This window comes from Hetaerina americana, unplaced genomic scaffold (genome assembly GCF_022747635.1).
Source record: "Hetaerina americana unplaced genomic scaffold, ioHetAmer1.1.p SCAF_3, whole genome shotgun sequence".
NCBI classification, from domain to species: Eukaryota; Metazoa; Arthropoda; class Insecta; order Odonata; family Calopterygidae; genus Hetaerina; species Hetaerina americana.
In genome coordinates, this window is record NW_027286874.1 from 4597358 (window position 1) to 4616472 (window position 19115).

General features: G+C 39.4%; 1 protein-coding gene across 1 annotated transcript in view; it reads left to right on the top strand.

Annotated features, from left to right (window-relative positions):
- Positions 1–19115, top strand: part of LOC139691051 (solute carrier family 12 member 5-like) — a 99558-nt gene that overhangs the window by 20114 nt on the left and 60329 nt on the right. Inside the window, exons 3-4 of the mRNA XM_071588780.1 lie at positions 5805–5990; positions 16023–16258. Coding sequence (XP_071444881.1) covers positions 5805–5990; positions 16023–16258 — 422 coding nt within the window. The remainder of the gene's footprint in view (positions 1–5804; positions 5991–16022; positions 16259–19115) is intronic.

Here is a 19115-nt window from a genome sequence, read left to right on the forward strand (position 1 = left end):
CGTAGAAAACGAATACAGGTTGATACGTTCAGCGCACAAGGGCCTGTGACTCGAATAACACTTGCGGGTTCTTTTCCACTCCCAAAATTTATGCTGGCTCTATCGGCAGCTTAAATTGTCGTATAGGTTTACATCAACCCATCTTATCGAGGCCAGATGTCCTTAGACACCCGATGCGGTCACCGTTGCTCTCCAATAATGGATTCCACATTGATGATGATCTTCGTCAGCGGCCCTGTGATGCCCTGTTTTCACTTAGAGTGTTAAAAAAGTTATGAGACCTATGTTTTCTTTAGTTTTATACATTATTATCGCACAGTAAATTCTAGTTAATCCGACATAGGGAATTAAATTGTCAATTTGTCATCACGTTTCATTTAGAGGGAAATAAATATTATTACATGAAGTGTGTATTGCGCGCATTTCGCATGATCATAAATAGGCGAAAGTGTTGTTTTATTTCGTTTGCTCTCCCAGATATCCTGGAAACACAACTAAAGACGTTAACCAACCAGAAAACTAAATGGAGTTACGTTTCGTAAAAATTGTTTTCTTCCGTCAGCATTATAAGCAGTGGCATTCATGTAAAATGTTGTTTTGGGTCCTTTTGCTCACATTTCCTGCGGTTAATTAAAATATGAAAAAATTTAGTGTGTAAAATTGGGTTTTAAATGATCATGATTAAGTAATATGATCAGTTTCAGTGATGATTCTCTAAATTTGAGAGTTTAAAATGTATACCCTCCAATATGGCGTAAAAACCTAATGTGACCTTAACCCTTGACCCTACCTCAGTGCTTGCAACTATGTTACTATGTATTTCTCCCCGCCAGTTAACTTTTTCATCCTCGTCCAAACCCACCTCTCAAATGGCTCCATTCTATGCGTACCTTATAACTTCGTTTCCGACCTGTTAAATACCGTTCTCCAAATTAAAGTTATCACCATTAACTTCTTTATGGAGGTAATGCTTCCATAATTGAAATCCGTCAATAATATCCTTTAATGGGAAAGCATTTATAATATGCCTAGTATAGATATCATAGAGGTCTGTTCAAAAGTTATCACGACTTTTGTGTTTTTTCAAAAATATTTATTTATTCATGAATTGTCTCCTTCAAAGTAATCCCCATTCGATATTACACACTTGTGCCAACGTTTTTTTCAATCCTCGAAGCACTTAAAAAAATTATTTTTTGTGATCTTGTTCACCTCCTCCTTCGATACAATCTTTATCTCGTCAATAGTAACGTAGCGTAGTCCTTCCATGGGCCTCTCAGTTTCGGGAACAAGAAAAAGTCGCTGGGGGCCAGATCTGGAGAATAGGGTGGCTGCATCATCATTAGTGTGTTGTTTTTGGCCAAAGTTTTGCGTACAAGTGAGCAGGGGTAGGCATGAGTAAGCAGGGGCGTTGCCATGGTGCAAAAGCCAATTTTTGTTCTTCCACAAATCCGGACGTTTGTGGCGGATTGCTTCGTGCAAATTATGCATAGGTTTCAGGTAATATTTCTTATTTACCGTTCTATCTTGTGGCAAGAACTCATGATCCCTGCAATCGAAGAAAACTGTAAGCAAAACTTTCATATTCGGCCGAACTTGGTGCGCTTTTTTCGGTCGTGCTGCAGCTTCCATTGGGATGATTGAGCTTTAGTTTCCACGTCATAACCATAAACCCATAATTCGTCCCCAGTTATGACCCTCTAAAGCAAATTTGGGTCGTCGCGGACCGAGTCATTTGCAATGTTTATGCGTTGCTGTTTTTGGTCTAAATTAAGCAATTTTGGTACGAATATCGCGGCGACCCGTGTCATGCCCAAATCATTGGTGAAAATCAAATAGCACGAGCCAATCTATATGTTTAGGTCCTTAGCAACTTCTATAACGTTGATTCGACGATTGGCTAATACTATTTTCTTCACTTGATCAATGTTTTCGTCTGTTGTTGACGTTTCCGGGCGTCCGGCACGCTCTTCGTCGTTCACATCTTTTCAGCACTCTGAGAACATTTTGTACCACCCATAAACGTTGCTTCGGTCCAAGGTACCTTCTCCATACGCCACAGTCAACATTTGGGATGCGTCCGCACTTAATGTCGTTTTTCACACAAAATTTGATACTGATTATTGGATCCATTTTTTGGAACAGGCAAAAATCGAAGGCAAGCCAAAACACGTCCAAGCAAAACAGCTGTTAACATTTAACTAAACATTCAAAATGGCCGAACTTTGCGGCAAAATTGAGCAACATAATTACCTACATAAACCAACAAAAAAATCAAATAAACGTAACCCGTGAAAATTCAAAATTCACGATACTTTTTGAGCAGGCCTCTTATATTATAATTGTGTGGAATGAGAATTCCGGTGCTCGTGTTTGTCCTTCATATATCGCATATATGCTTTGAGTGGGTATCTATTACATACAGGTATACGAGTATGTGCATCGCACTATTTTTAACGTTAGGGGTGGTCAACGTTTCCGGATAATGCTTGCTTTAGGGATGCTATCGAGTGTCGCCGCGCATAGACCATTACGTGACTCGGGAGTTACTCCCGAACTGCAGCAAACACCATCACCACATCGCGGTGAAATCTCGCGATTCTAGCTACTTTAGTGCACTTAGCTCCAGCAAAGTGGAGAGGATATAAAACTTGATGGAGTGCTTAAAGCTGAAGAAATCAGGAACGTCGGAGCGAGTCTCCCTTCCGTTTTATATGGTCTCCCACATCAAGAGTTTTGTTTTCCGCTGAGAATCCATTATTTTTCGCCACGGAGACGTCTAACAAAGTTTCCACTCAGATGGTAAATATATATATATTTTTTTAACCGTGGGCCTACCCTATCGTGAATGCATTTTACTTGCCGGGAAAGGAAAGCCCTCCCAAAAAAATGTACCGATTTTGTTTCCTGCCGTCTCTCCCTCTCTTCCCACACGCATTCGGTGTCACTCGTTATAGTGGAGATTTGATGCCCTGCGTCCGTGCTCAAGGGAGGGCGAGTGGAGGGTGACGTCGGCGGCGGCCGTGTCACTCTATATAGCGAAAGCAACGAGATCACGTGCGTCCTCTTGCGCCCGCTCGTGTTTCAAGCGCCCGTGGGAAAGGGTACGTATGATCATCGATTTGCGCCGCTCGGTCGCAACACACAAAAGTCGCTCGGCGCCGGAGAGAGAACGGGGGAGATATCAATCGCAGCACTTTTTTTCAGGGGAGGGGGAAGAAGAGGGACTCCTCTTCTCTCTCCCCCCCACCTCCTCCTTCCCTCCCCTCGACTTGGCATGGTTTTCGGTGTAATCCCACAAATTGCATCCTCCCTGGTCGGCCACACACCGACCCCGCTTCCCCGGACACACGCCCACTCACACGGCCGCATTGGTTCCCTCGCTTCTGCCGCTTTTTCTTTTTTTTATGGCCATTTTAGCATTTGGATCAGGCCCTGCGTTATTCCAGTACTAAAGTGACGATTACAACCACGGATTTGACTTTCATTCGGAGTCCATTACAAAAGATCGTCATTTTCGTGTGCGTATCACACATATCACATCGAGTTCACTGTCGACATAGGTCTGCCTTGGTACTCGAATGGAGTTCTCGCCACTTAAATCGCCATCTTCCGAATGAGTTCGAATTTTTCATTAAAACATCAAACGGATCGCACTAAAAGAAACACCTTAAACGGCGCAATTTTGAATGATTACTTCCCTGGTTTTAAATAAGTTATTCATATATTTAAATGTTGATAATTTTTGCAAAGATCGAAGACAGTATTAGTGAAGTTTAGCATTGGTGCTGTTCGTAAATACCGATGTTGATGGTTGTGAACATACGGACTCGATTCACATCCAATTTGATTAGATCTGGTTTATTATTCGATAAAAGTCGATCTGTTTCAAATTCGTATCCCGTGTGGGATTTTAAGATTTGACAGGATTAAAGATTTGGATTTCCATTTGAGAAAACGAAGATGGAAACGTCAAATAATATGTTTAGGAAATGAAATACCGGTGAATATTACTACTAAATGAAATCGGGAGATGAATAATGCACAGAGTAAATATGGTAAGAAAAGCAATGAAAAAAATTAATTGTTTTGATATAAAAAACACAAAAAGGTAGAAAAACGAATATTTGTATCAATCATAATAGGAATATAACGAGGTTTGGAGTGGAAGCATGGGCCCTATGAAAAAAGAAAGAGTATTGATAGCAGAATTAGTTTTTCTAAGAAAAAGCTGCGGGATGTCGAGAATTGATCATGTTAGGAAGGACGAAATTGTAAAGCAGGATTTAATTGATTGAATCGACAAGAAAAAATTTTTACAGTGCGGGCACACGAGAGGAGAGAAGTATAATAGATGGTCCAAAAGAGAGTGTGGGAGTGGATGCCATTGTGAACAAAGAAGTGAATAAGACAGCCACCTGGAAACTGGGATGCTAATATTGGAGATGCAATGACCAAACGAAGACCACAATATAACAATTCGGAGAGAAGAGAATACTAGCGCCAAAACGGATGGAATTAACCATGCGAGCTTAACTGCGAGAAACGACAACGAAGTTGTAAATGTCAACTGCTTATTTATAGAACATAGGTTAGGGACGGGAAAGGCAAGGTCTGGGCCCGTATCCTGGGAGGTCCTGGATTCAAAGGATCGGACACAGAATGCGAGCGATGTACTTGACGGCTTGTCTACTCCATAACTAGAACACAGTGACTGTAAACTTTGAACTTCATGCACTTTGAAATAGGCTCGCTGAATTAATTATCACCGTTATTTCTCGCGGACTTCGAGAGGCTTCAGTCTTCTTCAGGTTTTATATAATCTCTCGCGTGCCCTCGTTAGTTTATGTAAGGGAACAGTCAACTGTAATATGCACAAATAATTCTGAACAAAAATATAAGATAATCGATTTTATTCCAGAAAACTAAGATAAAATAGGGTTTGACATAATTTAAACGTATCATTCAGTGCCAGAGTTTAGTTAATAAACCCAAGGACTATAATGTAGCTACTTTGTTTTCTGTATAGCGCTCGCCATTATCCAGATAATATTTTATCCCAAGGATGGATTTTTTAAGCCTGTGTAATAAGTATACCTCAGACGTTAATTTTAAGGGTTACGAAAAGGAGAGGTTATAATCATGTACCCATTTCCAACATAGCGAAGCCAGTAGCTTCGATAACCTTGATGCCCCTAGAGGAATAATGTGTAGAATGCATCAATGTCATAGTTGTTGCCAAAAAAAATTCCCTCTACCCCAAAATATTTTATCTTTACCATCCAAACTACACTTGTGTACTTGATATACCATTTTTCTCCATTAAATTAATTATTCTGTGCGGTCGCATGTATTAAGAAACAATGGAAAAGTTACCAAGTGGCCTTATTTAAGGCTCTATGTGTTGTGGTAAGTAAATGAAAGCTCAATCCTCAGGCGAAAATTAGCAACTTCAATTTTAATCGTATCAAGTATTGCTGTTCATCTACTTGATGCATTGCCTTGTCTTCTGTGTGTTGAAATGTCAAATAATGTCTGAAATTTTCATTTAAACACTCTGAGACATTTGAGACATTTATATTTTAAATTTTCAATTGTAGGATAGAAAAATAATCACAATATTTTTATCAAAGTATATATAAAAGGATCTTGAAGCTTTTTGTTGGTTCTTTTAATTCAAGTGCCTCTGAATATGTATTTTATGTTATCATTTAGCTTGTGATTTGCTCCGATGGAGCCGGCTACATCATCCCACGGTACTAAACCTCTTTCTCCCTTTCCCTGTCTCTCTCTCCGCCCCCTAGACAATGCTGACGGCCATCTCCATGTCTGCCATCGCGACCAACGGCGTGGTGCCGGCGGGGGGGTCATACTTCATGATCTCGCGGTCGTTGGGCCCTGAGTTCGGCGGCGCCGTGGGAATGCTCTTCTACACGGGCACCACGCTAGCCGCCGCCATGTACATCGTGGGTGCCGTCGAGATTGTCATTGTGAGTACTCTGCCCTTTGCTACCATTCCACGTCCTATCTTGGCAAAAAATAAAACTTGCCTACCTATAAGGTGTCAAGGTGATGACGTTACATCGACCTGGTGACGGAAATCCGGTAATATTTTTACAAGTTTTGACGATAAAGTCTGCATTTTCTCTACTGTGCGTCGGCACTGAGTAATCTCTATTCACGTGGGTCCCTTAAAAAGTTATGGCAGGAATTTTGTTTCCTAGTGAGTACTTTTTCTCAAAGAAATATAACTTTAGAAGATGGAAGGGAAAAATTTTCTCTTGTTACTGGCTTTATTTGAAACAAGAAGGTGTAAAATGGAAAGAAGGTGTATAAGTGAAAGAAAAAACTCCTAATCTGTAATCACTGTTACGTATTTTTTATTCATTAATCTCACAAAAAATGACTGTAATCATATTGCATGTGACAACACAGGAATTAAGGTTTACCAGCATATAGTAGGACTGAAAAGTTTCAAAAGGATCTCTGAACAGATGATACGTACGCAACGGTAATTTCGAATTAGGTGTGGGTTTTTTTCTTTCTTCTTATGCGTACTTTCTCCTTCTTGCACTTACTTAATCCAAGCGTTGCTTATAAGGGGAGGATTTTAACCCCTCCCACTTAAATTTTATAATTTCTTCGACAGGAAGCGTTCGCCCGAAAAAATTGTTAACATGATACTTGAAATAATCCGCGGGTGATTGTCATGTATTTTCCATATATATCTTTACCAATGAAAGAATTTCGTATCCATGAACATCATTGATTAAAATTTGCATAGGAAAACACCTCTTGTCCTTGTTGTTGCAGAAGGGAGTTCCTTGAATTCTCCAATGATCCTCTCTGCATTCCCCAACGAATCATGGAAAAAAGCCGGTATTTCCATGAAAATGAACGGGAAATTGTGAATTACCCAAATATTTTGAGCAAAATTGAATTATTTGGGCGTAAATAGTACTCGTAAATTTTAAATTAAAACCGTAGAAAATGACTGATTTTGCGCGCGAAAAAATATGACTATATTTCGGTGCCTTTTGCGTTCTGTCTGTGTTCACGAGCATGTGCTGTTCCTTTAAAGATAAGATTAATAATAATTTCGAGGCAAAAACGAAAATAAGTTACTTAATGGTTCACCTCTTTAGAACTAAATTAAAACCTTCCATAGTTTTAGAGCGACGGTAATACTTTTTAATGTGCATTAAATTTTTTTTTAAAGCCTTAAAGGCTATCGATTAGAATATTGTCTTTCAAATGAATGATGCATCGGCAGGAGTTAATTTTGCCTAATTTTAAGCAATCTTTTTTTTCTTGGTACACATCTTAAATAATACTGTTGACTATTATCGCACTTCAAAGTCATCAGAGTCTGTTCACGAAGTTAAAGAAGACGTTTTTTCGAACCCTTGTTACTTAGACCATGTTCTTAAATTGCACATGAGTTCATTTTGGAGAGCGGGCATTACTGTAAGATGTAACAACCATAAGGTTCTAAATCACCTTGACCCAGTCACACGTTGCTCATGACAAATTTCCTCTTGGCGGTCGTCCCCGTAGTTCTTATTTTGTTTACAGAATATTAAAATTTTGCGAGCTCAAAAGTTTGAAAGAATGCATTCTTTTCCCATTGTTTTTCTGTTGATTAAACGGATGATTGCGATGAATGTTCAGTTAGATGGGAGCTGAAGGTCTTCCGTAAAATTTCACAATTGAAATTCTTTCCCCAGGAAATGATGGCTGTGTCGAGCCCCTGAGCAAATGACGCATGAGAACCCCTCTGCACTTGTGTATTTATATCACAATATCTTATCGCGCATGGATACGACCCTTCTCGCTCCGTAGGTTTCTTCCCCCTCTCCATATCGGGAAGATTGATATGAAGAATATATCGACGTGATGTCGACGCGTGGTAGTTTCACACGACCCCACCGATGCGACGCCCGTCATCAATCGAGAGAATGGGGTAGGGCGGCAAACATGCGACGGCTTCATTCCTGGAACGGCGGCATCTAAGATCTAACCGGAATAATAAACCATACTCAACTGACATTAGCGAGTCCTTTTCCAGACTAAACCTGTGATTTTCTACTACGTGCCGTAAACTACAGTGATGAAAATCCCTAAGGAAATTGGGATATAAATTTGTTCAAGGCGTTATTAGAGCACTGTCTAAAGAGCATTGTCTAATATTAACTTAATTAAAATGTCTCGCTGTATTAGTGCATGTCGTAGGGTGAGCATAACGAACAAAAAAAACCATCACATGGACCCCATTTTCCCTCAAAATGCCCAAAAACAAGTCCAAGTAATAAAAATGGTAGCTGAAAATAACGGTTTCTGCTCCCAATTAGTTGAGAAATTGTAAATGAAAAAAATAGAAAAAAAGCAGTCACATCCATTTTGACATCCACCCCAAGAAAGGCACATCGAAATGGAAAAGAACTTCTGGGGAATTTATCTCGTAAAGTGACCAGAACGTTTCCAGAGAACAGAATAAAAACAGCCTTCTATAATAAAGGCAACCTAGGGAACCTTTTATCAAACAGCAAGAATGAATTTCCCATCGTGGAAAAGAGTGGAGTGTATCAATTGCGTTGTGAGTTATCTGCTGTTTATATTGGACAAACTGGGAGGAAATTCCTTGAACGTGTAAAAGAACATTACGTCTATTTCAAAAACCGAAATCCTTCTTCCCATCTTGCCAAGCACCTAAAGGGCAATAACCACACAAGTGACTTTGTTCCTGAGATTTTACATTTGAAGAAGAAATGTGTAAGATAAGATGCCTTGGAACGTTTGGAAAATTCCAGGAACAGTCATTTTTAGGGTAAATTGGTTAATGACCTGATGTAATCCTCCCGCTCCCCCCTCCTGGACCTCCCTCTGTTCCACAGCCCCTCTTCCTCCCTGATGCCATACCCAACCACCCCCTCCCCCTCCCCCCCATACTCACACACCACTTTCCCTACTCTTTCCCCTTCTCTCAATTTACCACCTCCCCCCTCTTCTTCTCTGTCTAGTTTATAAAGTGTGCGTCCATTGTACTTCACCTGATGATGGCTTTGTTAGTCGAAACTTAGGTCGTGCATAATCTATTTTATTTGTGGGAGAACAAAGTATGTATTTTCCGATATGAATCGCTTCCAAAAAGTGACACCTCAAACTATTCTGTTAGTCCTTTACGAGTTACCTCGTATTTTGGCTGATTTTTTTAAAGTTTCGTTTTCCATCCACACTATTTAAAGCTTTCTCCAGATTCTTGAAGAATGAATATTATATGGTATTTTGGAGTCTCCGCACGCTTATCATTTTGAGAGGAAGAATATTTCTTTTGTTTCTTCAATGCTTCCAAATAAAAATTTTTCTTTATTTTAACACTCGGCGTTTTTACTCTCTATTCTCTGTTTGATATTTGGTCAATATTCTCGTCGCATGGTTATCAGCCTGTTTGAAAGAGCTGTCACAATTTCATATCCTTATTTTTGGTATGAAGGGGGTTATGTTTTCTGAACGTCTATCAATATTTCTAATTTTGTGCGCATTCGATTGGTTAAAATGTATGATACGTTGGAGGCTTATTTCTTGATTTTTCAAGCGAATTTAGAGAGAGTATACCGCCGATTTCTGTTTCCTTCTTTCCTCTCAAATTCTTTACACTGGCATCAAATTGGCTATGTGACTCATTTGAAAATATTACTGCTTCTGCGTATGGAATTTCATCTCATCTAAAGTCATCTTTTTCTTTGTGTATCCTTGAATCCATTTCCTTCTCGTCATACAATACTCTCGCTTCTTCTATTCTTTCCATTTATTCACTTTTTCTTGATACTCATTAAAGAAGCATTTTTCTGTTGCTGTTCTTTTAAAAGAAACCGTTCCACCTGCTCTTGTTTATAAACTCCTATTCTAATATTTAAATAAGCCTTCCTTTTTCTCGAAAACCGTGTTTTGTTTGAATTTATTTTCATCCCATACCTATCGCACTTACTTTTCCATGCGCTCAGCAATGCTTATAACCCCTGGGATGACTGGCAACCTAAGCTTGATCATCAGCAAACCTGATTTTATGAATTCCACGCCGACTTTCATTCCTATCTTCAGTTCTTCTCATGCCTCTTTAATTATTTCTTCCACACATACGTTGAAAAGCACAGGTGATAATGGACACCCCTGCCTTACTCTTCTTCCTAACACTGCTCACTAGGTTAATGCATTTACCATAAATTTCTTATATGTACTCCAGCCATTTCTTCATAATCTTTCCTGGTTCAATTGTAATTTTCCTCACTTATCCTTCATTATTTGCATAGATTTTTCCTTCTTACTTCCTGGCAGTACTTTCATCTTCCTGTATAACGTACCAATTTTACCCTTCCTCTGTAATGTTTCCATATCCTACCACTCTTGACTTCCTTCACGCTTCTTTCGCTTCCCGCTTCAGTTTATTATTTAGCTCCATATACTTTCTTCTCCCCTGTCTTCTAACTCCTGAGCTCACATTCTTCCATTTTCTTCTCTCGTCTATCTTTATAATCATCTCGTCTGTAATCCATGGTTTCCTTGGCCTTTTCTCTTTTACTGTTCACGTAGTTTCGTTTACAATTTTCGATATCCCTTTTTTGATATGCTCCCATTTTTCTTCCATGGCACCCACATTTGCTTGTGCGCTCACCTCCTGTAGTCGGCAGTGGAGGGGGTGTGGGCGCTGACAGGGTTGGGACAGGGGGGGGAGAGGAAGGGGATCGGGGAAGCGAGCGCTTCGTGGATTTGGGTTTCACCGTCGACCCTCAGCCCAAAGGGAAACACCAAGGGGCACTCCTCGACTGGATGGGTGGGTGCCCTCCGGTGCCCCCTCTGCCTGCAGTTCACATTTCGTTCGCCAGTCGTCTCTTCGCGGGTGATGAAACCTCGAGATTAATTCGTCACCGCGCACGTTACTAAGAGCATCAAGGTTGTTTATATGGAGGAGCCCCAATTTCCAACGCATCCTATCAGATATTCTGCCCATGTATAGCCCCTAGCTCTCATGAGTTCGTGAATTGCCAATTCTAAACGGGTGGTTAACCTCGTGCCTCGAGTGGGAATTAATATCCAATTTCTGCACGGTGATCATTTCTCTCGACAATATGACTCCACTCGTCTCCCTTGGCCGCTCCTCTGGAAAAACGCTTCGCCCTTAAAAGTATTCTTCTTTTGCCGGGGCCTCTAAATTAATCCTCTCCGGCAAACATCCTACATCCCATCCCATTTCTCTATATATTAGGTATTCGCATATTTGTCATATTTCTGTAGGTATCGCAGGTTTTCAACTCCCCCCCCCCCCATTTCCTGCTGTAGGTTTTTCCATTAAATATAACATTCATTTCATAATCTTTAATCTCTATCCTACAAATGCGTATCTCTTTTCACAGTGTACCCAATTTTTTCCTCTATGTAGCATCTCATTTTTTTCTTATTTTTCTGTAATAATTGTAAAGATTTCTACACTCTTTGTTGCAATGATTGTTGATGTACTAATGCGCGTAAACGACGAGGGTTAGTTGGGAGAATGGATTATATAATCTCAATCTCGCCCAAATAAATACGTTTTATTATTATTACAATTATATCGCACTCTTTAAAAACGTTCCCGTCAAATGAAAATGAAGTCATCAATTTGCCATGATCTAAGTTTTTTCTTCATTTCTTCCAAACATTCAGTTGATTTGGAAGAAGGAAGATCGGCCGTTTTTTTCCTATCCCGTTAACATTAAGAGTTATATGTTTATTTTATCAATGCATTTAAATTAGAAACATTTGTGCGCTGACTGAACTTACAAGAAGAGGAGACTACGTACGTTGTCTCTCTGTGAGTTTCAGTCTGTTTGTTTATGAGATGCGAGTATTAAAATTAAGAAGGCTCCTGTAACCCATGTTACCGAATGGAATTTAGTTTCGCCGAAATGATTAGTTTTATCAGCGGTATGTACACCATGGTGAATTGATAGGAAGAAATCGGTTCCTCCTATCAACCCAAGAGCGCTAATTTTAACTTAATTGACTCCCATTCATTCATTACTCCATATGTCCTGGTCACCCCGCTTTAATTTTTTTACGTTAGATTGTATTTCATTTTTTTTACTTTTTTTAAAGCTTGTAAAAAAGTAAAAAAGCTTTTAAATACGAGTGGTTGGGCATTATTGTTTGAGTTTTATTTGTTACAGTAATGTCGAGCTAATGAGCGTATTTCTACGCAAAGGAAGTCTCGATGGATTGGTACGAGGGTCATCCGGAAAGTAGTACCCGTTCGTGAAATAAAGACACAAAAGTAAATATTAACAAACATAAAAAATTTTATTTGAAAGAGGATACTTTAAACTACTTCTCAACATAATCTCCAAGCAAATTAAGGCATTTGTCATAACGTGTGACAAGTTTCTGTATTCCTGCTGCATAGTCCTTCGCCGCCAGCTCATTGAGATACGCGAGGGACCCATCTTGCACAAATTTTTGCATAATGCAGATGGTGTTTAACAATTTCATGAACAATTGTTCGAGAAACATTGGGAAAATGCTCACAGATGTCATCAATTGTGACGCGCCGATCGTTCCTCACGAATTCGTCAACTGAGCTCACCAGTTGGTCTGTAATGACAGACGGTCTCCCCGAACGCTCATCGTCGTGTGTGTTCCCCCTCCCCATGTTGAAGTTGCGACACCACCGCCGAACAGACGACTCGTCCATTACATTGTCTCCATACACCTCCTTTAATTGGCGATGAATATCACATGGGCGAACGTTTCTTGCATTGAGGAATTTAATCACTTCACAACTGGCGGCGTTCTCAATTTTTTTAAACATTGTAAACAATCACAGAAACAACACAGGCAATGCTAGCGTCACGCAACTTGGCTCAGAGAAGGCAGACAAGCCACTGAAGCTATCTGACCTCGTCCAGCGGCTACTCGCGTCGTCAGCACTTCATGCGGCACGAACGGGTACTACTTTCCGGATGACCCTCGTATATTCCATTCCGTCAAATGAAAGTGTATTTGCTTTTAAGCCTCTCGCTCGTCAAACGCTCTCGCAAAATTCAGCCGCTCCCAGAAGGACCAGCTGGGCAAATTCAACAGCTCTTTGTGCCCCATTGTCAAATTATGTCGAGAAAATTTCAACGGGAGTTGTAATTTAGTCATTTCATTAAGAAGTTAATTAAACCTGATTTAATTAATCACATATTGAAAAAAAATGTTAATGTTATTATAATATGTAAATTAATCTCTACTGGCGCCACCACGAATAGAGCTTTGTTTTTCATGTTAAAAGCAGACTTGAAGAATATTGTAAAAGAAACTTGGTGCGTTTTTTTTAGTTTTAAAATGAGCGTTCGTGAGGTGGAGCCATACAATTCGATTCAGTGCGAATGGATACGAATTACGTGTTCTGTGGGGTTAATTTCTCTTTCATTCGGAAAGAGATACATGCATAGTTTTATAAGCTGCTAATTAATTAATTTTACTAATGATATGAATAAGCATTATGTCAAAGAAAATAAATTAGATGTCGAAACAGAGAAATGTTACCTTTCTCTGGTTAGGTCTCATTTGGATTAAATTGATCCTTCACGAAGGATCCTCATGAAGCTATATTGATTACCGAATTGGATCGCGTAAAGCGTAGAGGAACTAGATTCATGAAACGTTTTTATGATAAACTCAGTAGGTTATCCTAAATATTAGAGGAGCTTGGGTGGGAATCATTTACGGAGCGAAGGTCAAATTACAGACCAAATCCCTTGCATACATTGCAAGGATGTCTTTTTAGCGATGTTGAAAATTTATAATTAGCTCCATCGTACTACTGTAGGAGAAATCATGTGCGTAAATATGATTACAGAGATTAAGTGAAGAAGATATAGATTTAAAATTTAATTTTTCCCGCGAGCGATTAAGGATCAGAATAGAATTATGTTTGTCCAACCACGCTAGGGGGGAAAAGTATTCTAGGTCAAAAGTAGTATGCTGCGTGATCGATGTGGCTCGCAGGGTTCTATGTAATGTAAAGGGGATTCATTAATTACGTCTCAGATTTTTATGAGCATCGGCAGAACGATAGTAAAATGATATACGATTAACACCTATTTTGAGTCTACCAATAGTTTTAAAAAATAGGCCTTTTAATATTTACATCTAGCTATCTATTCTTATTAAAAGTAGTCTGTTGGTTTGGGTAGTCCATATTTAATTTTCTTCCTACAATCTCCTCTCTTCTTCATTGGTGTTCTTTTCCGTCCATTTTATTTTTTCTGGTCTTCTTGGGCGAGGGCCCAATTCTGGAAAATCTAGACATGCAAAATATTTAAGGGTCTTTTTCGTTTCAAATCTTGGTTGTATGACCCTTAAGTAAGGCGTTTCTTAATTAACTCATATCTATAGTAATATAATTCTACTAATTTTTATGTAAATCTGAGACTTGTTCAATGGATGCCACTCGTAAAATCCGTCTCTAAGGCTTCGATCCTAGAGGGTGTTGTTTCTCTGCCACGACTGCTTACATCCTAACTGATGTTGCAAATCGACGCGATTCCACCTCCAAGCGTCTTCCCGTCTCTCGTCAATCGTTTTGTGTCACTATGATTCCGCTACGGGATTTCACTGGGGCAGAATTAGCCGAGAAGAAGAGCTTGCGATTTTTGAAAGAGGTGTCGAGCCAAAAACCGATTTCTTCGCGTATCAGAGGCGCTATCATTTTGTCCATACCTGGCGCACAGGTATTCGCAACATGGGTTGGCCTGAGAATTCGATTATGATATCACAGAAAAACTCTCCGTAACAATTCGTTCAATGATAGCCTTAAATTGATGGATTCTTGCGGGAAACAATCACGAAATAATTGTCGGCAGAATATGTCTACGGTAATTTTTAGAATTTTCTAAGCGGATTTATTTAAAAAAGGGTATCTTGTAACTTTTTCGTTATTTTTTCCCAAGTAAGGGAAAAATACGAAGCATTTTCCATAGTGGCCCAAGTTGTAATTTAGTAATTTATTTTTAAACTCAGCGAGAACACATCCCCTTGAAAGAATAAATACCGCGCCGCACGAGGCACATGGTAAACCGGCTATTTTTCCACGCCCCGCGTTCCTCGCGTGTGGTCGACGACGCATGGCCGGCCCTCTTTATCGCCCGCGCGTGAAGAGAGACGGATGAGCTTGCATGCGGGCCATCCACTCGCCCAAGAGCCCTAAAATGAAGATGAGAGGGGGGGGGGGGAGAACTCATAAACGTCTGCATTCGAGCACATGGAAATTTTCAAGTGCTTCCCCAAGGAACTCCTCACTTCTCTGGGGCTCACTTTGGTTATCTCGGATCCAGAAAGAAGATTTACAGCCAAGCAATTCAGTGCGAACGACATTACTGTTTACGTTTCTGTGGAAAAGCTCTCGTTTTAGAAAAAGGTGAATTCAGTATTTTTATTAATCATACATTCGCATACCGTTTGTCAAATTTCATCCATCCAAAACCTACCTTAACCGGTAGATTACCTACAATAATAATTCGCGGATCGTAGCAAAAGATGAATTGAAATCCGTGACACCAGTGGAGGGGTTGGGAGAAATAAAAAGAAAATGCAGAGGAAAGCGCCAATGCTCTATAAAGCACTAAGTGAAATTGAATGTCTTAGGTGAAATATTTTCGAAATGTCGTAGCTGGAAATTGGGCAGCCGAATCCCATTGATCGTTATCGCTCCGTTTAGACATGGACTAGCACCTCGGATTGGTAAAGGCAACATCTGAAGAATGGTGTTAAACACGGACTTATCATGAATAATTCACCAACAGTACTTTGGAACAATACCCACTGAAAATGTTTTCTTTTCACCTATTTAGTTTCATTTTGGGTCGGGAATGACGTAACAGTACTGTTTTCAACCTCTTCGATATATATGTGCGACATTGTATGTCCACGAATTTCAGTGTAATCTTCCTTCGGAAATAATTAAACTTCTTAATTTAACATGCTATTTCGTTCTTCTTTTTCAGACGTACATGGCTCCTTCGCTGTCCATCTTCGGAGACTTCACCAAAGACGCCAGCATTATGTACAACAACTTCCGAGTCTATGGCACGGGACTTCTTCTCGTCATGGCGACCATTGTTTTTGTCGGCGTGAAGTTTGTCAACAAATTCGCCACCGTCGCTTTAGCTTGTGTGCTCCTCTCAATCATCGCAGTGTACGCTGGAATCTTTGTCAACTTCCACGGAAACGACAACCTTTTGTAAGTGTCACTATGGGATTCATCTTGACCTTGTTTTTTTGAGTTGCAATTAGTTACTCGTCACCCTTTCACTTTCCACCTTACATGCAAAACTTGGTCCAATGTTCATTGCAAAATGTCGGTCAGATATGTTTTTGGCGGGCGACAAGGGGTGAAAATGGAAATATCGAAGAAAGGCTTACTCCTGAAACGTACCATGCGTCCACTAAAATGTATTTTAAAATATAGATTTAGTTTTTAGCGATAATTTTCCGCTGGAGGACGGTTTGTACGTTAATACTTGCATTTGAACATGGTGCTTATTCATAAAGTAAGTAATTGTACAAGTTGTAATTGTATCGTAAAAAGAGTACTATGAGTTACGAAGTTGGCCTATAGTACGAATCTTTAGTGTAAAGACCAGACAATCACGATTTAATTCTTTTGAGATAAGCTTTATTGATGGAAATCAGTTTGATATCATCTTTTCTGAAAAACATCGTATTAATTTTTTATGTAATAACAAAGCCTATGTAGGCGTTGACTTTTTTATCAGCCTATAACGCTCAAAATGATAAATTTCGAGCGAGTGGAAATTATTCTTTAAGATTACTGATGACGAATCTACGGTAGATTGATACTAATTCAATTATTTAGGAGCAGACGAGCAAAATAAATTAACTAATATTTATCCAACTAAAGACGACTTTCAAAGCGCACTGTATAATATGCCACAGCTTGATTACTTCATCCTCTTGCATCACGAGGCTTGACCCCATTCTACGCTCTTGTATAGCATAGGTTAATGCTCAAAAGGTACGAATTCTGAAGGATGAGATCAAAAGAAGATGTCCCGACCCATGTCTTAAGTCTTTGATGACAACATCCTCTCTTCCTTAAAGGGAGGAAGTCGAACAAGATGCATTACCTGAATGGGTTGAGTTCCCGGGAATGGAAAACAAATTACAAAAAGTTAGCGGTGCTGAATGTTCATCGTCACTCATTCACTTCACATTGGCAGAATCCATGTCACCCTAACAACCCAAAAACTAACACGTGTTTTTTACCCACTTGAAGCACCTCCATTCCACCCGAATACAGTTTTGTCAGTGGCGCCGTTTTGGTACACTACGTAATGTCTGCATCGGACATAAAGTTGAAGATTTTGACGCGACACTCTTAGCCAATTTGCTAATTGCATTAAGGGCTTTTAGGGGCAATTAAAGCTGCTTGACGATCTAAAAACCACCACTCCTTGAGCCATTGCTGGCTAGTTATTTTATTTACATGGTAACCCGGTTCTATAGAAAAGGAACCGGGAAAATGCGAGGAAATGATATCTAGTGAACACGTATCTAATTCTAGTCAACGTAGGGAGGATATTTCAAAGTAAGACTGGGAAAAGACGCTGGTAATATTAGTAAAATTTAGCTCTTCGGGAAACGGAATCACTAGTGATGCTTTCAAATGCTGCATAGAGTGCTAAAATCGTCCCCTTGTTTAAAGCTAGAGGGATAAAGTAAGCAGTGTAGAAAGTGCGAAGAAGGTTTTCTGCCCTAATAAGCCACTACTAACGACAATCACTACTAGTACGGACATACGGAAGCAACCTTCACATTCCCCGATTATCATTTTTCTTCAGCGGTTTTGTTATTGCGGTTTGCCAATATCTTGGTAGGTTATAGCTTATTCTAACTTTTCCATAATTTAGTTAAGAAATGGCATTGATACTTAATTTTCTTGCAAAGCGTTAATAATGTTTACCTTTCCTATGCAATAAAAGGTTAAATTATCGCTGTAAAATTTTAATATTTCGAAAGTTAATATAGTATTACGGTTTTAAATTCCTCCCTGGAAACGCACTCTCTTCAGTAGCAGCTTCTTCTTTTTCGAGTATTATCTGATTTGAAGGCAATTTTCTTCGCAAGGCACTATTAATTACTTTCTTATTTGAACCTAATTCATTACAATATGTCCACAGAATGTTTCGATACCGCGCAGAAAATTATATTTTGGATCACAAATACATGTGAAGAGTTCTTAGATCACAATAATTAATATCATGAGAGAAAACAACGAAATGGCTTGGCAAGAACGACATATGAAGTACTAAACGCTAGCTAAACACTCTTCAAATATGCAATAAATCCAGGTGAATAACGATTCCTGTGTTACGTCAAATTGAATTCCGAGAAGTATAAAAAGAATTTAAGTGAATGCAAGGGTTGTGGAGAAGTCAGGAGGTTTAGTAGTCACTATAGAAATGCTCAAATAGTGGAAGATTAAACAGAATTTTTTGAACGCCAGAAAATTACTTTGCTGAACGATTGGTTGGAACGGATTTACACTTTACCATTGAGTTGATTATTGGTCTATTGGGAATGCTATTGTACCTCTAATGCAATGGTTTCCTTTGGCATAAAAATGTATCAGAGGTAATTCATATCAAGGGAAACCAAGGCTGCGAGTGAGGAAGGATGTAGGAAAGCTATCGAATGAAAACATGTAAGGAAGATTCAGAAAAGAGATCAGTAAATATCTATATTCAAACGAATATGAGGATTAATATCGATAGTGAAATAACACTGAAACAGGTTCCATTTCTCCATTACGATAAGTCAACAAGAAGTCTGCGTTACCTCTGAAATCATATTCAAAGCTCTGCGTACTCATTGTCCTCAGTAAAAATTAAGAAAATGTGTGCGTATGTAATATGGAGACGGTCTCCTTTAGGTTGTGTGCGTGGAGATAGCCTCCGGAGCAGGAGTAAAAACTATCATAAGCTTCTAATGAGCTGAAAACCTTCGAATGGGGCAAGCAAACAAGAGGTGTTGCGGCGTGAGCGGATTGGGGTACAACTTATTTGCTTCTCGCTCGA